Raw genomic sequence first — 26,441 nt, 5'->3', positions numbered from 1 at the left:
GTCAAAAAGGTTCACTGAAGAACGGCACATACCCAGGGGTACAGACTGTGGTGTCACAAGAGATTCATTGGAGAGCGGTACATATTCAATACCCCATGCCCAGTTCCGCATCCCCAGTGAGCCAGGACAGCGTGAAAGAGGTTCGTTTAGGAGCGGCATATAGGCACTCATGCCACATACCCGCTGACCGAAGTTAGTCTAATGGTGTGTTTTGAACCTTGTTGCCTCAGTACAGTAGTCCGATGCGCCACCCATTTGTCCATGGATTACCCTGTGAGCCAGGTTAGGAGGAGAAGAGTTAGAGACCCAGAAAAACAGACAGACAGTATGCCCCCGGAAAGTGCACGAAGTATACCTTAAGAATGTTAATCGAATAAAAAATCCAAAGGTTCTCTCACATTTACCGTCTTGCCTTGACATGGTAAAACCAATCAATCAATCAATCAATCAATCAATCAATCAATCAATCAATCAATCAATCAATCAATCAATCAATCAATCAATCAATCAATCAATCAATCAATCAATCAATCAATCAATCAATCAATCAATCGTTAAATTAAATCAATCGTTAAATTAAATCAATGATTTAATCAAGAGATCAGTTCGCGAACTTGTAGTTTATTTTACAGGCTTCAGAAACGGCCCTTGGTAATGTCGTCAGTGGGATGAACGTTCCTTGTCGGCTACGGTATGACGTTCGACCTCGTAGTCGCTTCTGACGGCCGTGTTTCAGTTTGGTTCCTGAGCTCTCGAAGTGCCTTTTGCCCGACCTTGTTGAATATGACGCTCATAAGTGGATTCTTGGGACCACAAAGCCCTCGGAAATCATCCAGGTCGTTGTTAAACACCATAACACCACGATAACCCTCTCGTAGAATGAAGTCCATCTGTAAAGACGTAATACAAATACATAAATAAATAAATAAACAAACAACAAACAAACAAACAAACAAATAAATAAATAATAAATTTCTCTCAGATTTTTGCTGCGCAGAGGCAGAGATGTCTCGACTTAGCTGACATTTTCAATTAGAAAAACGTGAATTTTAGTTTCGGAGCAAGATGTTAAAAATATATATATACTAACCGAGACAACATGGAAAAAGCGAAGCTTCATAAGCTTTAGTAAGATCTTGATGAGGGCTAGTTGGTTCATATTTAGAACTGAGGTTAAACAGCGCGAATAAAACAAGGACACGAAGAAACAAATACCGCAGACAAGCGCGGCGAAGGAACAAATGCCACAGACAAGCGCTTGTCTGTGGTATTTGTTTCTTCGCGTCCTTGTTTTATTCGCGCTGTTTAGCCTCAGTTCTTCATATGCTCTTTTTAATGAATGAATATAATTAGTAAGCGCCTCTTACAAATCTGTCTAAATGATCCAAATGAATTAAAATAAAAGAGGGGCCACAATACAGCCAATCGAAATAAGATCAAACAACATGGAGACGCCACATTCAACCTCGGCCACAGGTGACCTTTTTTGGCAATATTGAAATAACAACAACAGCAGCAGGAGCAACAACAACAACAAACAAACAGAAACGAAATTAAAATTTATCTTTACGAGTTAACAGGGCTGAGCATCTATGTTTAAAATAACTTAGAATACCTCGAAACTCCGACCACAGCGCGCCGTGATCGCATGCTTTTGAATTTCTCATGCACTAACAGGAATGTCGTACTTATTTGAAGTTGTGAACTTTTGGCCGAATTGTATTATTTACACCCACCTTGTGACCGACGCTTTCTTCATCTTCATAGCCAATCCATTGATCTCCCTTGTATGCGTAAGGACACTTTGCCTCGTCATCAAATTTGCGCGTCCAGTTTCCCATCTTGACGTCCATGCAGATCTGCTCGCAAAAGAAAGAAACGAAGAACACGAAAACGAAAACGAGGACGCATGTGTAGCATCAACGTTCATGACAGCGCAACACATGCAGACAATCTGAGTAACTTTTCGCACTATTGAGTGACCAAGAAGAAGAGATAATGAACTTTCATTCTGAGCAAGCGCAATCTGTGCCCTAGGTGTGCGACCTGCTTATTCCAGGTAGCCGTGACCAATAAACAGTTTACTCCGTTGCCAATAAGCAAAGTTTGCGGAAGTGCCCCGTGACCTCCACTCTCAAGAACACGATGCTTATAATGTTACCTCCAACAAATATATATATATATATATATATATATATATATATATATATATATATATATATATATATATATATATATATATATATATATATATGTATATATATATATATATATATATATATATATATATATATATATATATATATATATATATATATATATATATATATATATATATATATATATATTTGCCTTCAGTATATGTATATATGGGGGTCGCTTTTGGTACCGTACATTAAGAATGTGCTGGGCCAGGGGCCTGAGTCTATACTAATGAGGCCCGAACTGGGCCTTACTTTCGATGCTATTTCTTCCGTCTTGTGGCGTCTTATAGTCCTTGCAAGTTTTAGCACAAGTTTTAACTATTCTCAAGACTATGATATTTGTGCTTTAAGCTTGCGCTTTACGGCTACATCATGAAATAGTGATTGCCACTTTAGGGCCAGTAACCTTTTCACCTGGGAGTGCTTTACGTGTTTTATTCAACAAAAGAGAAATTAAGCGACGAGAGCGAAGTTGTCACAGTAAACCGCACTAACGCTTGACTGAACAACGCAAGTTTTGAGCACCTGGTCTCAAAAACGTCCTCAGAAAAACAAATGTTGCATAAGTGCCCTTTCTCTCAAGCTCATAAATAGTACGTGATGGATATATAGATATGAAAACAGACGGACGAAAGGACAGACAGACAGACAGACAGACAGACAGACAGACAGACAGACAGACAGACAGACAGACAGACAGACAGACAGACAGACAGACTCTGTCTGTCTGTCTGTCTGTCTGTCTGTCTGTCTGTCTGTCTGAGTGCAGTCAGAAGTTGCTAAAAATTAAGCAGAAGTGGAAATTCGTTATGCGCATAAATTATTTTACAGAAAGGGCACAAAGGGCCATTTGCTTTCCCTATATACTTCATTAAAAAAAATAAACCAACATCGCTATCCTAGTGCTTTTCAAACACCTGATTGATACTAGCCGAAAAACGAAAATAGCCTTCAGTGTATAGCGTGTACGTCACCTGCTGCACCACAGCGCTGCTCATCTCTAATACTTAGCGGCACCAATGACACCGTTCTTGGAGTGATGCTGCGCTCTAATTCAGTATTTTAGTTGCGATCGAGATTCGAGGTGCGTTCGAGAGTGGGTGCGACGGCGCATGCGCGGGCCATGCGTCACGTCAGCTGTTTGCTGGAGGTGACGTGAAACACTGTGGCTATCAGGGAGACCACGCGAGTGCGAATCGAGAAGACTCGTGATGGCACTGATGGCATACTGGTGACTTGATGCGCGCCAGTGTTGGAGGCCATGCAATCTGCTGAGCTTTAGAGGCGTGGCGTAGTTCAAATGATTAAGGGAGCGGTCGCACGAAAATTTTGCTTTGGGACTTGCACGAACGCGCCCCAGCGGCCTCTCATTATGGCAGCGACGTGACCTCAAGTGCTCGCGTTCATCGAGTGAACTCGGTACTCTTGAGTCTTTGGCACGTGATACCATTCTTATTTAGTTGGCAAGCGAATATGTACTGCAATAGTGCATTGCATTGCTCGTAAAGCTACGAACCTGATTTCGTGTAATGGTCGAATACCTTGCAATTGCTGCACTTTCAGGCAATAGTGCGACTTTCTTTAATTTGCGACAGACCACTCTGTCTGTTAACCACTCCTTGAACAATGCCAAAATGTGTGATTACAGCAGTGTTGTGTTTTTCAGTTTAAGCACTTTCATATATAGCTAAAAGCCTAGCACATGCACACAGCGATTCATATGATTAAGTCAAGCGAGTACATTTGTTTATTTTTCGTCGTTATTTGGCATGTTCATCTGAAACTATCGGCTATCGTCCTGTGGTGGAGTCCATAAATCCTAACTTCCATAAGTTTTCTGCAAGATTTAACATCAGCTTATATATACCTTTCGATTAACTTTTCTTGTTTTATAATGCCACTTTGTAGTTCAAAATGCTGCTCGCATTCCTAGTCCAGCATAAAATCATTAACGGAATCACGTAAACAAAAATTATGCAATATGTGTGAGTAACGAGCTCAAATCTGAGAGACAGCCCAAAGTACACCATGCCGTAGTCACATGCAATACATGCAGTACCGCTGGTTACATATAGGACGCGCCACATTTCTGTTTATTAGTTAGCACACACAAAAAAAACAAGAAACACTGTTCAGGCTACCTCGTAATAAGCCTTGAGCTCCATGGAGTTAACGTAGGGTCCCGCTTCCGCTTGCTCGTCGAACCTGATGCGCGCCTTGACTCCGTGTTCCCTGGCGTCCCAAAGCACGTACGAGCGACCGTAGAAAGCGATGCCCAGCATCAGCTTCCGCTTCGGAGCGCCCATGCGCACGAGCCGCTTCATTCTTTGAGCCTGCAAGGATAGACTTAACACTTGCGACCATGTTCCAGCGTAAGTGGTTCACATTGTCTCGAGGCTAAGGATGATGAAGCGCAATGCGACTCAAGGATACAAAGCTATTGTGCTGCCTTCAATGCAGATAGGTGCACGGGTAGGCTACGGTGGTTTACATCGATTTGTCTCAGAGAAATACAGTTGTACAGGGTAACTTGGTAAATTACTGTGCGTGGATGGTGGATGAACATTCTTTGCATGTTGCTAGATGAACTTCAACAAATATTCTGCACTGAAAATGAGCGTGAGGCAAAAACGGCGAAGTGACGTTGAATTATTTAATCGAACGTCCCTTTGTACTCTCCGTGATTTCCGACGTAGCTTCCTTGCCACTAATGAATTATTTATGGTCTCATATGTTTCCAGGCTCTTAGTAAAGCGCAGCTGGTAGAGGTAGCGTTTATGAATAGACAAATTGTCATGTACCTGAATGTAGCAGAAAGTTACACAAGAAACCAACACGGTTTCCTCAGAGAGAGATCCGATGTGTTGGGCTTCTGGTTGATTCTGATGGTAGAGCGACCGCCTTGGAAGGGCTATGGTCACGGGTTCGAATCCCGGACCAGAACAATTTTTTTCTCAACTGTGAAGCTTTCTTTCTCAGAAACACGCAGGAGTTTCCTTTGTGGCTTCGTGCTACATTCACGTGGATTATAGTTTTTCTTTGCGTGAACCTATATCCACCATATGGGATTCCACAGTACTGATTTGCCATATTCAAGGTAACGCTAAGCACTGTTTCGACCTCGGTTATCTATTTGCGTACACATTGGTGGAGATATGAAAATCAAATAACATGCAGTAGGTGCTTGTTGCGAATGTTTGTTGACACAGTCACCTGATCACACGTGGGTCTGACAGAGTATGACAGACTATATACTTCATTGCAGTACTACATCATTATGCGTCTTTATATCAGTAACTGGCCCATCATTGTCGTAATTTCGATCGCGTGACGATACAAGTGTCGCGTATATTTCTTTGTAGTCGTCATCTCTAGAACATATATGAGCACGTGTTTCCCGAAGATATACAATGTTGTGTGTTGTTTTATCGAACACGTTGCATACAAATATTTATTTAGAAGAACAGCACAGGAATGGGAATGAGCACCGTCGAAGAAATGGTGAGACATAACAACATCGCTTTCATCACAAGAAATAACGCCTGGTAGGTTGGACAAAGTACTCGCCTTTACTAACAAAACGTGCACACATGTTTAGTAGTACTTCGTCATTAATAAAAGGCTGGGTATAGAAAGAGTTAGCAACAAAAACAATCTTGGTAGAAACGTTTATTTTATCTACGTGTATGAGGCGCACCATCGTTTACCTGAAATATAGAGTTTAAATCAGTGGGAAAAAATATATCGCTACGCGTTAACATAACGATAGTCGCTGTTAACAACACACACGCGCGCATAGACACACGCACACAGATATATACTTGTTTCTCTGTTGGATTCATCATCAGTTTTATTTACTAGCCTACTCACTATGGTAAGGTCTTGAAAGTATGGCGGGTCATTTGCTCTCTTGTATAGGATACTATGCATGTCGGTGAACCGGTTCCAGGTACCACGGAGGTCGTACGCAAGGACGTTGAACCAGTCAACATATCTGCATGAGAGGACACATATATTTAGGAGATGTTCGTTATGATACAATTCTTTTTCGGTTTTCGCTCAGTCCCCGCCCATCCTCCTTACTTTAGCACGCATGTGTCTTGTTTGCGAAAGGTAATAATTTCTAGGCTATTAGCCTGAGTACGAAAGTAATAGAAAAAGAAATATGCGGATGCAACGCACATATTGGAATTTACGGGAAGCGAAGCTTTCAGGAACTGATAATTAAATGCTATGAAACTGTTTATATTCTGCAAGCGTTTTGCAGGACGGTGATTTCATACACCTGTCCAGCAATTAATAATAAAAAAAAGATGCGTAGTTATGCGCACAATGCCCTTATGACAATAAAGAAATTATTCGTTTGAAGGCGTATATTTGCTGCGTAATTCTGCAGATAATAGAGGCTGCAACGAGCACATCTGAAGGGGAAGTACAGAGTAAACTATATGCATAAACCTATTCGCTAATGTGTGCTGTCACGCGTTTGTGCTCTTCAACAAAACGCACCTGCGGCCAAGCCAGTGTTTCCTCCGTGGTGTTTGAGCCGCTCACAAGTTCATATAATAAATCCAGGACTACAGAAAAAGAGAGATCTAGTGGCCCCTGCTCTAAAACAGCTGAGCTTACTTTCTTTTTTGCATGAAACGTACAGCAACCACGTGCACATCAATACCGATGGATAGACTACGTCGTCCAGTTCTGGTGGTGCGGTGGTTATACCAACGCGAAGAATAACACTGCGGTTCAAGACATCACATGTCAGAACCTCAAAGGTGGCAGAACTAAGGGCTCTGCGTCGTGCACTGTAATTCATTGATTATGAAAGACCCAGAAAACGGGCTTTGTTCTCTGACTCAAAACTGGGATTACAGGGTACGCAGACAGTTCTCTGACGCGAATGTCATGAACAGTTGACATGCGAAATCGTGAAACTTCACCATCACGTCCAACAAAAAAGTTCACGAGGTTGTTTTTCAGTGGGTACCTGGCCATTGTGGAATCAGTGGCATTGATTCCGCCGTTAACGCTGCTCATACAGCACGTCAAGAAGAGCACAGCGTTCCAATTCCGCTTTCGAGGACAGACGCCGCAAGGCAGCTTCGACACCTGACACGCAGTCTCTCACTGACCGAGTGGAAGTCGCCAAACTTAAGACTTACACGACTGCATCGATTAAACTTTTCACTGCAACTCCGACCTCCACTCGGACTTTCTCGACGTGAAGCTACGCTTCTGTGTCGCCTTTGGTTAGGAGTTGCCTTCACAAAGGCATACTCTACATTAATTGGAGTGACCGACAGTGCAGCATGAGAGGTCTGCGGCACCGAAGAAAATATCGACCACCTGCTTGCCACTGTCCACGATATGCCCCAGGAAGACAAGAACTTGCTAGCGCTCTTCAAAAACTGGACAATAGGCCGCTTTCCGTGCAGGTGCTGCTGGAACACCGCTCCCATCGCTCGTCGGCCCATAAAGAGGTGAAGGCGCTTTTGTGCTTCCTGAGGACGATGGGCTTGTGTGAAATTCTGTGACTATTATTGCAATTTCTATTAGACCACACGCGTCAGCGAACTCACCGCTAATTTTCTTCTTTCCTTCCCTCCTCTCTTTCCCTGTCGTCTTTGTTTTCCTCTTTCCCAATCCCCCGGTGTAGGGTAGCCAGTGGGACGTTATTCTGGTTAACCTCCCTGCTTCCTGCTTTTCTCTTTCCCCTTTTAAAATGTCAGCCCCTATTTTCGCAGCCCACTACTGCACACGTCTCTCTACCGTTCCTAATTTTGCAGCATGAATGGAGCACAGTGCGTTAGCGAACACCCCGCCGCATTTCCAACAGGTGATCGCCTCGTAGCAGGAAGACTTATACGCAACGAATTGCATCTAATTTATTACTTTTAATCTACAATATTATGTTCTAATTTTGTAATTTAACGATTATATTTTTTGCCCATTAACCACCACTGTATTTCAATAATTTTTTCAGTAACAAATGACGTGTAATTAGTTACTTTATTGCTGACATAAGCTGTAGGAGATCATGCAATTTTGGCAACCTGAATTTGCCGGAAACTACAATAGCACGGAGGTGCTATATGAACCTGGCAATGTTTAACGCTAGAACGTTATCTAGTGAGGCGATTCTAGCAGTGCTGTTGGAGGAATTAGAGGGCAGTAAATGGGATATAATAGGGCTCACTGAAGTTAGGAGGCGAAAAGAAGCATATAAAGTGCTAAAAATGGCTGTGGCTTAGCTAAGGTTAAGCCCAGTATGCGAAGCATACTAGCCTTTATTTTAGTTCTTGAACCACTGTTTAGCCTGGTGAACTGCTGTTGCTTGGCTATATTTGGTTCGGCTAGACGAAGAAACAACTCATGCAGGCGAGCGCACGAGCTGAGACCCGGCTATGTAGCTACGCGGCCCCAAGCGAGCGCACGAGTTGAGCCTCCGCTTTTGCAGCTGTTATGACGTCATATGGTAGCTACGCGGCCGCGCGCGGGGCAGCAAGGAAGAGCGTGGTTGTGCGGCTAGTATGCTTCGCATAAAAGCGGGCACGTCCTGTGCTACCGGGACTTAGCGGAGAGACGAGAACTAGGAGTCGGATTCCGGATTAATAAGAATATAGCTGGTAAAATACATGAATTCTATAGCATTAATGAGAGGGTGGCAGGTCTTGTTGTGAAACTTATTAAGAGGTACAAAATGGAGGTTGTACAGGTCTACGCCCCTACATCCAGTCATGATGACCAGGAAGTCGAAAGCTTCTATGAAGACGTGGAATCGGCGATGAGTAGAGTGAAAACAAAATACACGATACTGATGGGCGACTTCAATGCCAAGGTAGGCAAGAAGCAGGCTGGAGACAAGGCAGTGGGGGAATATGGCATAGACACTATAGGAACAGCAGGGGAGAGTTATTAGTAGAGTTTGCGGAACAGAATAATATGTGGATAATGAATACCTTCTTCCGCAAGCGGGATATCCGAAAGTGGACGTGGAGGAGCCCGAACGGCGAGACTAGAAATGAAATAGACTTCATACTCTGCGCTAACCCTGGCACCATACAAGATGCGGACGTGCTCAGCAAGGTGCGCTGCAGTGACCACAGCAGGCACGTACCCAGGGGGGGGCCCGGGGGGGCCCGGGCCCCCCCCGAAATCAAGTGGCATACCCCCCCCCCCCCCTCCCCGCCCACGCCACCACTCCTCACACATTCCTAAAGCGCCGCCAGATCAATGTTGAGACTTGGCAGCTGTTCATCGGTCAGCATTATGCTGCCTTTTTCACTCCTTTTAGATGGCGGTAGTTATCGGCATCTCTTGTAGTGTGAAGGACAGTTTTCTCATAGATTCCGCACCCGCGCGATTAACTCGAGATGCGTTCAACTGTCACCATCTATTCAACCGTCACGCGCATAGCTGTTCCTTTTGTTAGTTCAACCTTCTTTGTTTCGGCTGCTCCTGGGACCAGGAGAGGGATGCGGCTGTTACTCAGCTGGTCTGTACTCTCATGGAAAGAGTTGCGGCCGGAGAAAACGCCAATTGCGTTTAACTTATCCCTTTGCTTCATTTCCTTGAGTTACGGCGCGCTGCGACGCTGGCAGATGCCCGGAACCATATACACTTGATATGGGTTAGATAAGGTGGGAAATAAGATAATGTGAAAGAGCGTCCATCATGAAACCCTGCAATAACCCTTAAACCCATAAGTAAGATGACTGTCACCCGTTACCTCGTCTGTTTTTCCCAAATTGTATAGCACTTCTCGTGCAAAATTGGCAACTGGAAACAAAAATCGCAAGGAGTTGAGAAATTAAGCGATCTACTAAGGGAGAGAGCCAAGGTAACAACGAAACTGCAAGCAAAAGCGAATAATAAATAAGTTAACCGTTGTTTATGAGAATATTTATGGATCAACATCTTTTTATTTAAAAAGGAAGTAGAGAAAAACGCCGCCGGAAGTGGAGAACAATTACTTGTTTGGAACCGCCTCACGTAGCCACTTCTCTGCTGTGCTTATGTGGGTGTTTTTCTAACCTTTCGCGGTGAGCGCAGTACGTCTAGAATCGCAGAGTCCTGCGCTCTACGCGGTTGTATGGGACTGGCGGCCGCACAGCGTTACGCAATTCGCGGAGCTGTGAAAACTGATCAACAAGGCGAAACAAATAACTGATATTCGAAACTATAACATGAGAAAGACTGAAGAAGCCGTAAAAAGTTAACGCAGCCTGAAATCAGTAAAAAAGAAACCTGGCATAGGACAAACATTGATGTATGCACTAAAAGATGAGAAGGATAATATCATCAGCAATCTCGAAGATATAGTAAAAGCAGGGGAAAAATTTTAAGCGGACCTGTATACAGTACCTAGAGGAGTCACGATACCTCACTTAGAAACAGTAGTGAACAGGCTACAGAAACTCTCCTATAGCTATCGATGAGGTCAGAAGGGCCGTGCAAGACATGAAACGATGAAGAGCGGGAGGAGAAAGTGGAATAACAGTCGATTTAATCAAAGGTGGAAGAGGCATAATGCTTGGAAAACTGGCGGCTCTTTATAGGAAGTGTCTATCGACTGCAAGGGTCCCAGAAAACTGGAAGAATGCAGATATTATACTAATCCACAAAAAAAAGGAGACGTTAACGAATTGAACAATTATGGGACCATTAGCTTGCTCCCAGTATTATATAAAATATTAACCAAAATAATCTCCAATAGAATAAGGGCAACACTGGATTTTGTCAACCAAGGGAACAGGCTGGCTTCAGAAAGAGATACTTTACACTGGATCACATCCATGTCATCAAACAGGTTATCGCGAAATCTGCAGAGTACAATAAGCCTCGCTATGTGGCTTATATAGATTACGAAAAGGCATTTGATTCAGTAGAGATACCAGCAATCGTAGAGGCACTACGTAATCAAGGAGTACAGAACGCTTACGTAAAAAGCTTGGAAAATATTGCTACATGCGTGTGGTATTTGTTTGCTTGAACGAGGCGCGTAGGCGCCATAACTCCAGAAAAGAGTAGGAAGAACGAACTGGGCTCCCGCTGTGAATCTAACCGGTCAGCGCTGCAACGTTTTTGTAAATATAATCTGTAAATAGTTTCTCGTCTTACTGACTCGTCCTTCGCGAAAGAATATCTACAGAGGTTCTACAGCTACCTTAGTTCTACAATAGAAAAGCAGGGAGGTACCTATAGAGAAAGGGGTTGGACAGGGAGACACAATTTCTCCAAAGTGATTCATTACGCGCTTAGAAGAATTCAAGCTATTAAACTGGGAAGGCTTAGGAGTAAAGATCGACGGCAAATATCTCAGCAACCTTCGGTTTGCCGATGATGTTGTTCTATTCAACAACAATGCAGACGAGTTACAACAAATGATTGGAGACCTTAACAGAGAGAGTGTAAGAGTGGGGTTGAATATTAATGTGCAGAAGACGAAGATAATGATAAATAGCCGGGCAAAGGAACAAGAGATCAGGATCGCCAGTCGGCCACTAGAGACTGTGAAGGAGTATGTTTACCTATAGGTCAATTAATCACACGGAACCCTGATCATAGGAAGGAAATTCACAGAAGAATAAAAATAGGTTGGATCGCATACGGCAGACATTGCCAGCTCCTGACTGGAAGCTTTCCATTATTATTGAAAAGTAAGGTGTGCAATCAGTGCATTTTGCCAGTGCTGACATATGGGGCAGAGACTTGAGAGCAAGTTAAGGACCGCGCAAAGCGCGATCGAACGAACATTGCTAGGCATAACGTTAAGAGAGAAAGAGAGTGGTTTGGATCAGAGAGCGAACGGGTATAGACGATCTTCTAATTGACATAAAGAGGAAAAAACTGTAGCTGGGCAGGTCATGTAATGCGCCGGTTAGATAACCGTTGGACTATTAGGGTTACAGAATGGATACCAAGAGAAGGGAAACGCAATCGAGGACGACAAAACACTAGGTGGAGCGATGAAATTAGGGAATTCGTGGGCGCTAGTTGGAATCGGTTGGCGCAGGGCAGGGGTAATTGGAGATCGCAGGGAGAGGCCTTTGTCCTGCAGTGGACATAAAACAGGCTGATGATGACGATGATGATGATGACGATGATGATGATGATGATGGAGGTGGTGGGCCCCCCCCCGAAAAAAAATCCTGGGTACGTGCCTGGACCACAGGATGGTAAGAACACGAATTAGCCTAGACCTGAGGAAGGAACGGAAGAAACTGGTACATAAGAAGTCGATCAACGAGTTAGCGGTAAGAGGGAAAATAAAGGAATTCCAGATGAAGCTACAGAACAGGTATTCGGCTTTAACACAGGAAGAGCACCTTAGTGTTGAAGCGATGAACGACAATCTTGTGGGCATCATTAAGGAGTGTGCAATAGAAGTCGGTGGTAACTCCGTTAGACAGGATACCAGTAAACTATCGCAGGAGACGAAAGATCTGGTCAAGAAACGCCAGTGTATGAAAGCCTCTAACCCTACAGCTAGAATAGAACTGGCAGAACTTTCGAAGTTAATCAACAAGCGTAAGACAGCAGACATAAGGAAGTATAATATGGATAGAATTGAACATGCTCTCAGGAATGGAGGAAGCCTAAAAACAGTGAAAAAGAAACTAGGAATTGGCAAGAATCAGATGTATGCGTTAAGAGACAAAGCCGGCGATATCATTACTAATATGGATGAGATAGTTCAAGTGGCTGAGGAGTTCTATAGAGATTTATACAGTACCAGTGGCACCCATGACGATAATGGAAGAGAGAACAGTCTAGAGGAATTACAAATCCTACAGGTAACGCCGGAAGAAGTAAAGAAAGCCTTGGGAGCTATGCAAATGGGGAAGGCAGCTGGGGAGGATCAGGTAACAGCAGCTTTGCTGAAGGATGGCGGGAGCATTGTTCTAGAAAGACTGGCCACCCTGTATACGCAATGCCTCATGACCTCGAGCGTACCGGAATCATGGAAGAACGCTAACATAATCCTAATCCATAAAAAAGGGGACGCCAAAGACTTGAAAAATTATAGACCGATCAGCTTACTGTCAGTTGCCTACAAACTATTTATTAAGGTAATCCCAGATAGAATCAGGAACACTTTAGATTTCTGTCAAGCAGAGGACCAGGCAGGATTCCGTAAAGGGTACTCAACAATAGACCATATTCACACTATCAATCAGGTGATAGAGAAATGTGCGGAATATAACCAACCCTTATATATAGCTTTCATTGATTGCGAGAAAGCGTTTGATTCTGTCGAAACCTCAGCAGTCACGGATGCATTACGGAATCAGAGTGTAGACGAGCCATATGTAAAAATACTGGAAAATATCTATAGCGGCTCGACAGCCACCGTAGTCCTCCACAAAGAAAGCAACAAAATCCCAATAAAGAAAGGCGTCAGACAGGGAGATACGATCTCTCCAATGCTATTCACCGCATGTTTGCAGGAGGTATTCAGAGACCTGGATTGGGAAGAATTGGGGATAAAAGTTAATGGAGAATACCTTAGTAACTTGCGATGCGCTGATGATATTGCCTTGCTTAGTAACTCAGGGGACCAATTGCAATGCATGCTCACTGACCTGGAGTGGCAAAGCAGAAGAGTGGGTCTAAAAATTAATCTGCAGAAAACTAAAGTAATGCTTAACAGTCTCGCGAAAGAACAGCAATTTACAATAGGCAGCGAGGCACTGGAAGTCGTAAGGGAATACATCTACTTAGGGCAGGTAGTGACGGCGGATCCGGATCATGAGACGGAAATAATCAGAAGAATAAGAATGGGCTGGGGTGCGTTTGGCAGGCATTCCGAAATCATGAACAGCAGGTTGCCATTATCCCTCAAGAGAAAAGTGTATAATAGCTGTATTTTACCAGTACTCACTTACGGGGCAGATACCTGGAGGCATACGAGAAGGGTTCTACTCAAATTGAGGACGACGCAACGAGCTATGGAAAGAAGAATGATGGGTATAACGTTAAGGGATAAGAAAAGAGCCGATTGGGTGAGGGAACAAACGCGAGTTAATGAGATTTTAGTTGAAATCAAGAAAAAGAAATGGGGGGGGGGGGGCATGGGCAGGACATGTAATGAGGAGGGAAGATAACCGATGGTAATTAAGGGTTACGGACTGGATTCCAAGGGAAGGGAAGCGTAGCAGGGGGCGGCAGAAAGTTAGGTGGGCCGATGAGATTAAGAAGTATGCAGGGACGACATGGCCACAATTAGTACATGACCGGGGTCGTTGGAGAAATATGGGAGAGGCCTTTGCTCTGGAGTGGGCGTAACCAGGCTGCTGCTGCTGATGATGATGATCATGATGACAATAGCATGCTTAAGATTGTTCCAGGCAGCAGTCTCGTGGATGTGCATGTTCTTACAGGCAAACCCAGTAGTTCAATATTTGTTTGTTCCTGTTATTGACTCCACGAGATGTTCGCCGACAAATTGAACCGGTGCTAATATGTCTCTAAAGCGAAGGCCACATAGGACGTTAATGTCAAGTTATCAGCTACGGACGATTTTAGAGGTCTTCATTGGCCCATACGGAAGCGTCTTCTTCTAATCCCAGCAATAACAAGCGCTGCGCGTCATAGAGCAATCAGGCCCTGAGTAATAGCAATCTTGTTCGCAAGATGTTCGTTCATTACAACACCGCCCTGCCTACCAGCCCGCTTATTGAGCGAGCTTTCAGGGTAGCTGCTGAGGTCTTCATGTCAAAAGCGTGGGAGGAGAACGACGAGAGAGAGAGAGAGAAAGAGAGGGAGAGAGGGGAAGGCAGGATGGTTATCCAGACGGACATCCGGTTTGCTACCCTGCACTGGGGGAAGGGGGTATGGGGACGAAGAGAGAAAAAGGAGCTATAGAGAGCGCAGTTTCACGAACTTTAAAGCTTCGCATCTAGTCTACACACGGTCACCAAGACATGTCGACTTGAGGCAGTGCAACAACGCTTTCGTGGCTTTCTGTGCCATGGATGCGTACGGCCGTACGTACTCCAATGATCTTCATTTCTTAAAATGGTCTAGAGTCCAGTCAGTTTAACCCTGTCAGAAAAGCTGCACGCTCGACGTCGTACTCGGGATAGAGACATAGGTGGTGTTCAATCGTTTCAATAGTTCCTCAAGAGTCACACATGGGCGTATCCCCAATTCCAATGCGGAACGAGTAAGCCTTCGTAAATACCGCCCCGACCAAGAGGCGGCGCACAATACTGTTGCCTCAGAGCGGGAAACGTTTGATTGCACTTGTAGCATTGGGGATGGATGAAGTCTATGAAGATGACATTTCGGGAGCTTGGGAGAAGACCAGTATATTTGTGTCATAGCTTTGGCCACGATGTGAAGCTTTCTTGCAGCGTAAGTTCTGGATAAGGGTGCTGGAACTGGTCGGGCTTCCAGATGGGCCGACCGAGCGGCTTCCTCGCCGAGGTCATTACAAGCAATGCCGGTATGTCCAGGTAGCCACTGGAATATAATTACATGCCCTTCAGCGATAGCTTGTTTGTGGTCTGCTCTTATTTTATATGTCAGCTGCTCATGAATCCTATAATATAGTGAAAATGCAGACTCTTAAGTGCTGCCTTAGTGTCGCAAAAGGTGACCCATTCCTGAGGTGTCTCTTGCAGCAGGTATTTAACGGCAGCACACAAGGCTGCAAGCGCTGCCGCCACTGATGTTGTCATGTGCGACACTTTGAATTTCATTGTAGTTTTCGTAGCTGGAATGACAATGTCACCTGATGATTTGGTAGATAAGACCGAACCATCGGTATATATGTGTATTCGGTCCCCGTATGTCTGATTGATTAATGGCAGCCTCATCTGTTTCAGAGCTATTTTTGGGTGATTGGCCTTCTTCTTTACACCCGGAATTCTTAGGGCGGGTGTAAAGAAGAGCGATGGATTTTTTTAAAAAGCAATAGGAAATATCGAAATTATTAATGGATGTTTTTTGGCGTGCCTAGTTTTACCTAGCCATGATGGCGGACTTTGGGTTAGAATTGTAGTAAGGTGTCAACATGCGGGGCTGCTCACACCATTCCTTGTGCCTTCCCTCCCTCGCACGATCCTTGCCTTGAAGACGCGGGCCTAAGGTATAACAGTAATACTAACTGGAACGCGAAAACCTTGGTTAAGGCAAGGTAGCTGAGTGGGAAATAACGCTTAAGAAATTTCGCATGGCCCCTAGTATTTGTAAAAATAAACAATGTACGAAGGGCTGCAGTGGACGCAGTGGACGTATCATTGCACGGTATCTGTGCAATGTTATTAAAAGTCTAGATGAAAGTAACGCAGAAATAATGAATTACTCTTCAGTAATTGCTCACTTTTGTCGGGCAGTAATTAGGCACTGCAATCAATTACATTCTTGAATGATGTAATTGTAATTGTGATCAGTTACCTTTTTTTCTGTAACATGTACAACTCTGGCAGCAGGGCAGAAGCAGTAATGGTTTCTTATTTGTACGCATTCATTAAGGCAACGCGCGGCGCGCCTACTAAAGCACAATCTTGCTCCTATATAGAGCAAACTGCTCTGCTAGAAGGGACTATACATAGCGCTGGCAAAATTAGTACGTTTCTATGCACTCACTGCTTTTGACCCTATCTGAATAAATTATTTTAGCCGCAGTAAGTACTGAGGACCACATATGGATTGGCGTGACTATTGAGAATAATATCGCCTCGTGGCATGCATTAAAGCAGGTTTGCTGGCCTCTGCTCCTTCTTGCGGAGTGCACGTGGTCACAGTTACCTGGGCATTACGGTGTCTTTAGTACAGCGATCTGAACAGGCTTGCGAACGCCATAACATAGTCGGTCCGAGTTGCTCGTGCTCATCATGTTTTCCGTACCATCACTTACAACGCATTTCTTTACTACAAGCCTAAATCAATCGTGCGAGCTATACTCGACCTATTTATTAGCGTACAGGAAAGGAAATTACACAGTTCCTTCTGGGTTAATGATAGCAACTAACGTAATGTAAGATTACGAGCATCTCGCGTCTCCAGACATTTGAACGGTACCGTGACAGTCGCATACTTTCTCCCCCTTCGTTATTTTTCCCCCAGATACTTCTCAAATGTCTGTATTCGTAAAATCCTGTAAATTTTAACTCACTTCTCCATGTTGGCAATGTCATAGCCCCCGTCGAGGTAGTTTTCTTCCAACGGAACAGCAGCTGTCAAGTAGAGAGGGTACGGAGCGAAGGCTTCTTTCAGCTCCTGCCAATGTAATGTACGTTTGCGTTGCGTAAAGACTTGAACCAAAATAATAATAATAATAATAATAATAATAATAATAATAATAATAATAATAATAATAATAATAATAATAATAATAATAATAATAATAATAATAATAATAATAACAACAATAATAATAATAATAATAATAATAATAATAATAATAATAATAATAATAATAATAATAATAATAATAATAATAATAATAATAATAATAATAATAATATGCATAGTTCGTAGATGAAAAGGCGTGAGCACGAGTAGACGCTATGTGGTAATCAACCTGCGCCATTTAAGAAAAGTTCAGTGTTATACCTCGAGGTTAGTAGTAATAGGCGTCGCCAGACCCCTGCTGCACATTGCTACACTTAATACGCATTTGAAGAAAAAAAAATACTATACAAAGATCATTGGTTCTTGTAGGGCGCTGGGCGAAACGGCATAATTTCATCTCAAAGGCACAGTGAGATGAAAAAAAAAAGAATTGCGCACATTCATGGCTAAAAAAAAAAAAAAAGCATTAGGAGAGACGGAGACACTATTTGCACGCAAGGAGAGACAATCGTTTATGCATATGCAATATTTCTATTCTTGAATATGTATCGAAGGCCAGCTAAGGAGTACTCCTTTGTACGCAGAAAAAAGAGCCCCCGTAAAATAAAATGTCTATATGTATATTTATTTATGGGCGTCGTTGTTCGTATTCAAAGATTAGCAAAAAAAGTGACAGTTGTAGAATACGTTGCAGCGTTTAAAAACTGAGCACTTTCACGATAACACGATAATGAATAAGATAAGATGCCAGAGAAGGTTTCCTTCGTTAATTAAACCTTGTATCCCTTGCTTGTAAATCATACCTGCATAAACGGGATGCTGTGCTGCAACATATTGTTAAACTGCATTGTTGGCCAAGATAACTTCTATTTTTGTTTGCGTTCTTTAAGGTTACTATTCCTAGATAATAAAGATTTGTAACATTTATTTGAACACTGTTGTCATGACAACTTAACCGCGATGAGCCCTCGTAACTTGCCCCTAATGTGTTCACTATATATTGCTTGTTTTCTGTAGATTAACTAAGGTGTTTTTCTTCTAATCGGAAATCAAAGGTACAAAAGCCTTGACCCACAGGTTTATTCGTAGGACGAAGTTGGACGCCCTCAGCCCTCTGATGGTGCCCTTTAACAATGGACATTTCAACAGCGCTCACAACAGCAAATGAACAGCGTTCGCAGCATGGTCTTTTTGAGACGGAGCTGGACGCGTGGCTTTAGCAGGGTAATTGTGTGATATACTCATGCATCCACTCCTTTCATTCTCCTTCCCTTCCCTTTTGCCCAATGCAGATTATCAGGCTAGAGCGCTACAGCTCAGACCGACCTCCCTGCCTTTCTTGTAAATAAAATTTCTCTGACACCATCGAAAAAAAAAAAGCCTTCCCTTTTTGGAAATGTGAACGAACTACTAACAGCACGTATGGGTTCTGTTACATCGCTTTATATTTCTTATTCTTACGTACTTATTTGCACAGTATTTAATGCAATTACGTGGTAGGGGTCGTGTGGAATGACAAATGTTTGCCTTACTATGACTTCTTTCCTTGTTTGAAATAACAAAGTGGGGAACGACGTCACTCCAGCGATTTCGTAATGGTTTCCATACTACACGTATCCAACTAAGGCGACACCAATAATATGAGCCATGAACGAGAACAACAAAAACAATCGTATACAGTTCTTTTCAACGTGATAAGGAAGACGACATCCTGCGCGTTATCAACACACAAGCACCTTGAGCAGTAGAACGAAGTTGCGCTTGTCCCATGGCCTACCGCCACGCCTTTCGTATCCCGGATATTTCCACAAGATCTCGAGGCCGTCGAACTCGTGGTCCCGCATCCAGCTGACGGCACTCTCGACAAAGGCCGCCCGTCTTGCAGGCGTGCTGACCATGTTGGAGAACACCTCGCCTCCCAGGTCCCAGCCACCGACGGCCAGCATCGTCTTCAGGTACAAGTGACGGTTCTTGAGGTCAGTGAAGCTGAGGTACTTCCCTGTAGCATAATCAAGCACGAAGCACACGCACACACACGCACACGTCTATAAGTACTGAGGCGAAGCAAGCGCTATTAACGGTGCTTTCACATTTTTTTTTTCTAACACATGACTAAGTTATTAAGATAGAATCATTACTCATTACGTAGTGATATCACGACTTCACCGCATAGAAGCCCGCCATTGCTTGGTTAGGAGCAAACTATCCGAAAAGCTGTGCTTTAAGTAAGCTGAAGCACGCTTAGCGGTTCATTTATCTGCGAGCGATTCTAGAAATTTCGCCTGTTCTACGGGCAAATAAATGGCCGAGTCAAGAAGCGACTATGAAGTGTTGACGCAAGCGTCCGGTGCAAAGTGTGTTACACCCATTTTACCTATGGGAGAACATCGTAACTTACTGTTTTTGTTTAGCCTTATGGATGTAATGAGTCTTATGATGCAGTATAGTTCTGGAATTCTGCATCTGCGTCATGAAAGCAGGTTTTAATTTCTGCAACACGCGAAGTGAATGAAAAAAACACAACGTGTTCTGCGCCAATAAACCAAATAAGGGCTCTTGGATAAACTCGTTGAGAGCGCCTCCCGTTTTTCGTTGCAGTCCCATCGCGCAACACTTTGACACTCCCAGGGTAATAAAAGAGGGGTAACACTCACGTTCATCGTCCTCGTATTCCGGAATCATACTTTTGATCTCGAAGGTCTCCTCATCGATGCCGGCGAAGGCGAGAACGACATATGTGCACATGTCAAGCGGCACATCTTCTAAGTGGTAGTCCGCGGGGCTTGGGCGCCGGCTGGCCCAGCCGTAGTAGTAGCACACCACAGGAACTTCGAATTTGTTGCGAGGGATGTCGACTCCCTCAGTCGCATCGCGACCTGCCATGGAAAAAAAAAGGAAGGTGGAAGAAATGTTTCAGATTCTCTTTAATAAGTACTAATATATTGTATATAAACCCTGGCGTTTTACGTGCCGAGACCACAATCTACTGTGCGGGTTCTCATTAAGCTTATAGTACCTTTGTTCAGTTGAACGTCTTGAAACTGCACGGTTGGTTTGAAGAGGCCTTGTAGTGGAGCGCTCCGAAAAAATATTTTCGCTTTTGGGGAGAGCTCCTGTTATTTAACCAGTTTGATCATTGTTTGGTAAAATGATGCCCTCGCTATTTGCAGTTTAGGCGTGGTTTCATTCTGGTAAGAGTAATTAGAGCTGTGGGTCAAGTTTCCGTGCACGGTTGTTTCGTGTTCTGGTTTGACAGACTGCTTGGGTGCAGCATCTTCGCTATCATTGAAGAGGAATTTACAGTAAAAGAATCGGCAGTACTGCCGTAGACGTATATTGTATAGGAAAACAGCATTCGCCATATATTTAGCTGCCATTTGTTGCTTTTATCGCTTAACTTGCGGAGGAAATGCGACTATATTGCGACGTATCGATTCAGCTGTGCCATGCTCAGTTCCGCACATATTGTGGAGCGGCGACGGCTGCTGGTGGCTAATGACTATTTTTTGTGCAGAAGCCGCGAGGTATGGAACTGAAGGTATCATTTTAGTTGATGGCGCTACTGGGGGGAGTTTATAGAATAAGCTAATTTAGAATAGCGACCTTATTAGCCATTGCAGGAAAAGGTTCTACGAATGGATTCTTACAATTCTTAAGGACTTTACCACTGACGGTAGTGTCAACTGGTATCCCATGCGATGAAGGGCTGTGATCACGAATGTGCGTGTTCTCTGTGTCTTTCTCTGTTTGCATTTTATCTTTCTACCTCTCCATTCCCTGTCCCAGCGTAGGGTAGCAAACCGGAATTTTTTTTCTTCTGGTCAACCTCCCTGCCTTCCTTATTTCTTTCGTCTGCAGGAATAATGTAATGGTTCTATTCCGATAGTATTATTTTTTGTGCTTAGTCAGTAATCCTTCCCGTGGTTCTTACATGTTATTATTCAGATCGGTCGCTTTTGAACGTAGGATAATATGAAAGGAACAGTATCGTGCGAAATGGATTCGTGCGTTATACTGACCTAGTACGGGACACTGCCGATACCGTGCTTCGCGGCACCTTGGGAAGTGTTCAAATAATGTACTATCACAGTGTACTAGAAGGGCCCGTGGCTGAGGTTCCTTTTGTAGACGTCACCAGGCGGCGCCACTTCAGCATGGGCTGTATGGAGGCCGCCGTGTTTCTCCCGACACGCTCGGCAACGACGGCTCATTGCGCAGGTTGTGCTTGTGAATGTCTGTAGTTTATTATTTTTTTATTCAAGGTCCTCACATGCTCCGAGATGGAGGATTGCGCGAGTGGTCTCAAAAAGGCTAAACGTTTTGAAAAGGAGAGCCAGCCAACTCGTCACAGAAAATTTGGCAGTATGAAGTCAAGTGTTACACAATAGTTAGTCGTAGAAGTCACAATTGTTGCTTATACATCGTTAGGCTGCAGAAAATCAACGACTGTGGAGATGCACATGCGATTTTTACAATTACGTGTTACACATGAAAAAATTGTCAATGAAAGCCTCCTCCTTCGTATGCAGATATCACTCAAACAATATATGGGCACCCTGTAAAGAGACTGGTTACTTAAATTCTACAACTTCTAGGATCAGCACTCTAATGGAGATAGCAAAAGTAATTACTAGCATAATGATTACCTGCCTAATTACTCAATTATTTAGGCAACATGACTAATGCAGACCAACAGCAAACTTGGTTTTGTTTAATTAATTAACGATTATAACTTTCACTTACATGAGTTATATAAAAGCTGGATAATTAATGTAATTGAATACTTCATATTGGATTCAGGTCGTTATATTGCACTGATAACCGCTGTGTATAATTCAAACTGGAACACTGCAGGAAAAAGCAAGCCTTTATTTTAAACGAAGGCGTCATTTCAACTACACAAACTACAAAAAAAAATATCCCTAACAACACAAAGTTGGACGCACACGATAGCGGCGCGCAACCAGCGCAACTGCCAACAGCAAGAATGAGCTACGGGAAACCCTATGCGACGGATGTTGGCGGCGGCGCTGCTGTCGCATGGTCTCCATGGCAACCAAGTGCCGGACCTTTCCACACTTTTGCGCCTCACAGCAATGCATGGCCGTGCCGCCCTTGAAAACACTACTTCCTTCTAGTACACAGTAGTAGTATCAGCGACAAACGGGTAGAGACTGCAAACACCAAAAGAAAAAAATATTTAACCCAGCTCTGACATACATTATCGCCTTAGTGTACGCGTGTTGGTCGCACATACTAGTGCTGGCTGGGGCTCACAATTAATTTGAAGCTTGATACTTCACAGAATCCATAATATATTTTTTTATTTTTATGATCCGTAATCTGTTGGCGCCCATAAAAGACGTGACGATAAAAAAAGAAAGAAACACATAGCTGTAACGTAGAGACACGGACTCCTTCAAGCGAAATTTTTTAGCAAAGTGGTGCATTATCATAGGCGAAATTGAAAAAAAAAAATAAAGGCAACCATGAAATCTTCGTTATTTATTTATTTGCTATAAACATTGCGTTTCCCGTGTAGGCCCTTAGCATTCTTGAAAAATGGAAACATCAACTTGTCGCCCCCGGAATGCGTGCTTGTTTCTACAGACGTAGTAAATACGGATGGTTATATTTGACACGTACTGATTAAGGTCTATCAGTAATCCCAACAGAATTTTAGTTGACGACTGTATTACATGCACACATATATCTTTTTAAACTTGAAGACAATCGGACTGCTTTTATAACTTGGGCTTTTCTTATTATCATTCATTAACGAGTACTTTTGTGCTACTTGAATATACCGCTAACTGCATGAACAAGCGACAGATGGTGTCCTCCGCATGAAACGTTATACTGAACAATGAAGTTCATGGGGCTCAGTTAACGTATCCTAAAATGACACTGCGATTGCAGCTCAAAGAGAGATGAAAATCTCCGGAAATCTTATTACAAAACCATCCTGCAGAGCCGATGAACTCAAGCATAAGCTCGCAATTCTTTGCTGAACTGCGTCGTAGTCGACTGCTTTACCATTTTCTAGCCATATTACGCCCTCAATAGAGCTGTGACCACTGTAACTGTAGCATAAACCCTGTGTCATGCTGAATCAGAGTCAGTATAGAGCGGCAGATTGCGAGAGTGTACCTCCGCGCTGCAAAAACATTATCGCTTTCCAGAAGTGATGCTCAACGCATACTTTAATCCCTGTGTTCTTTCGGATGCCTGAATTAAGGATGATGACAGTAACTTCGTTTTACTCGAGTTTTCTTTAGAGCGACATCTTATGTTATCTTTGTTATCAGTCGCGGTGGTAAAATTACATTACATGAAATGTATATTTCTTAGCAGTTCATGTGCCTGACATTTTCCACACAGGATAAGTTGCAGGCGTCGGCCCCGCAAACCACTGTTGCACTTAATGATATTAAGGCTGTGAGTCCGCTAGTTTCCTATTGATGCAATTATAAGACATTAAAACCGATGCACAGGCTACAAGCTCCGCACAAAAGGTCAATGATCAAAAATGATTTTGGAGCCATGACAAATGAGTGCTCGGCTAAGGAGTGCTTTGTACACAACGCAGACTTGCAGAGATGTTTAAGAAAGTCCATGTTAGATCGCCTTTGGGGGAACGTGCTACGAACGGCGTACTCTGCTCAGATCGTGTGAGCTTTGGGAGCCAATATTTTACTCGTTGGCCACGTGGTATGCTAATACAAACTTGCCACAGCTCGGCAGCGTGTATAGAAATGGAGTACCCATAGTGCGGCAAATAGTTAACACGAATATAATAAAATAAAGTAAAACCTACACCATTACCTTGGAGTTGGAGACAAAGCAAGCGCAAAGGTGGGTGCAAACACTGAGGGTGTAAGGAGATGACAGAACAATGCTGTACAAATATTGCAAAGGCGACTGCGGCCAAGCTATCATAAAACGATAGAGAAAACATTTTTGGTGCTAGGAAGATCCACATACTCCCTTAATCTAACTATCTAACCCCTGCTTAACCATTATTAGATATACATGTAAACACATAAAACAGCAAGAGATAAGACAGGCAAGTATTTGAATTGTTCTTTTTAATATGGCTCTGCTTTCGCTAATTTGAAGATGAGAAACAAAAGGAAGAAGAAGCGGAAGGCACTCAACAACGCACCATATCACACACAGAGCACAAACACTACACACAAGAATTTCGTTTCGTTGTTGTGATGGATTCGATAGTGCAGCTTTGGGAGCCTCGTATCGAATTGTTGATTGCAGTTTGAGAAAAAATACGCTGCTGGAACTTGCTTTGCACTACAGAGTGACAACTGCTGAAAGCTGAAAATTCTAAATGGAAGTGCTCAAGCGTTTCGCAGTCTACTGTCCACAAGCAGGTCAGAAAAACCTTGCCTACCCATTTGTCGGAGAAGGCGGTGTGTTACGTTAACGCAAAGTTGAGGAAGGTTTTTCTCTTAATCAAGGCCAGCGTCGGCACCGGTTTTTTGCAGTCTCAAGGAAGGTAGCTGTCTTTTTTTCAAGCGCAGCTCTGACTTGCTGAGATCCATGTGGTGCCGATCAAAGATATGTTTATACACGAACACTGCTGTCGAAAGTATTATTTGGTTTGCCGTTGGGGAATATTCTATCTAGGGTGATGGCTCAGCTGGAGAAAGACCGTCGCGTGGCTCCTTCAGCAATATCAAACCTTGCATGACCCGTACAATCCACTTCTTTACTTTCCAAAGCCAAATTACTACATCTGAGGCTACAGCGGAAGTATCACACCACAGAATCAGCCGACACGCTATAATGTTTTAGATGCATTTTCTTGTTGATTGCTGTACAAACATGTCAAAGCGCCAGGCTGGTGTATGACTGTATGGCGTCACATTGCAGTGAAGATAAACAATTGTGACGATGGCCATTGGGAGGTGTTTAGCGGGCCAAGTTACGCACGCTACAAGTCAAGTACACCTTTTTTTAGAGCATGCACGAAAACTAAGTTTGAGGAGCCACCGCTTTCTCAAAGCTCGTCATCGACAGTATAGCTACCATCATGTTAGCACATGTGTTTGGACGTAACTGCACCGGCGAAATATCTTTCTGTGTTATTCAAATTAAAATCTTGCCTGATGTATAAGGTAAAAAATCTTAGCGTTATCGAAGCCACATTTATCATACAAGAAGAAAACATTTCAAGTGAGGGCTGCAGTTTTGATGTGTTCGCACTTGAAATGACTGTCTATCTGTGTCGGAAGGGCATGCATACGCCAAATCCCAACTTACGAGTTCTAACCAGAAGTTCGCTCAGCGTTTTGCTGCACGCTGAATAAATGTACATTACCATTGGTCACCGCTGACGCCTGTTGTTGAAGGACGGCGAGCAGGAGAATCAGCACCAAAGCGCAAAGACGCCGAGTGTTTTCTATGCTCTCATGATGGCAGAAGGAACAGTCCGAGAATCCGCGCAACACTTTGATCATATTCCAAGACTGATAGAGTGTTTTCCCGGCGCGACAGCCTTTCCTAACGACGAACCGCGCAACTATTCGGTGTTGCACCCGTCCGCGTTCACGCTCACCAGAACAACGAAAAACAACACGCCGCGTTGATAAGAGAGCGGCAACTTGACGACGTCCTGTATAAACTATAGCTGTGCATTCCAACGTGTGGCTCCTTCGTTCTAAGGCTGCTTTTCTCTGCCAGGCAGCGGCCGTGACATCGTGCTGTCTGAACGAAGCCAGCTGACACGTGCGACAGCAGCGGCGCCGGTGGAGATTACCCCGTCCGAGGTTGCACAACCGGCTCTGGAGCGCATACGCAGCTATGTACGTCTCAGAAGCTCGTGCGCCGCCGCCAGCCACACCACAACATTTCGCTCGCACGCAGCACGACGTCGCGGCGATTCGAACAGATTTCTCTGCCTCGGGTGTTTCTCCA

At 43.7% G+C, this 26,441-nt stretch overlaps 2 protein-coding genes across 2 annotated transcripts in view; one reads left to right on the top strand and one right to left on the bottom strand.

Annotated features, from left to right (window-relative positions):
- LOC135903541 (uncharacterized) overlaps positions 1 to 26,441 on the top strand; it is a 267,224-nt gene that overhangs the window by 88,761 nt on the left and 152,022 nt on the right. The gene's annotated exons all lie outside the window — the stretch shown is intronic.
- LOC139058072 (endochitinase-like) lies at positions 572 to 26,240 on the bottom strand. Its single transcript, XM_070536748.1, has 8 exons — positions 25,846 to 26,240; positions 20,162 to 20,383; positions 19,244 to 19,506; positions 17,329 to 17,432; positions 6,075 to 6,198; positions 4,346 to 4,537; positions 1,737 to 1,859; positions 572 to 890 (listed from the first exon to the last, which is right to left on the bottom strand). The coding sequence occupies exons 1-8, from the start codon at positions 25,982 to 25,984 to the stop codon at positions 687 to 689; spliced, it is 1,371 nt and encodes a 456-aa protein (XP_070392849.1). The 5' UTR covers positions 25,985 to 26,240; the 3' UTR covers positions 572 to 686.

This window comes from Dermacentor albipictus, chromosome 1 (assembly GCF_038994185.2).
Source record: "Dermacentor albipictus isolate Rhodes 1998 colony chromosome 1, USDA_Dalb.pri_finalv2, whole genome shotgun sequence".
In the NCBI taxonomy this organism is placed as follows: domain Eukaryota; kingdom Metazoa; phylum Arthropoda; class Arachnida; order Ixodida; family Ixodidae; genus Dermacentor; species Dermacentor albipictus.
Note: the sequence above shows the minus strand (reverse complement) of the source record. Positions and strands in the feature narration are given on the sequence as shown.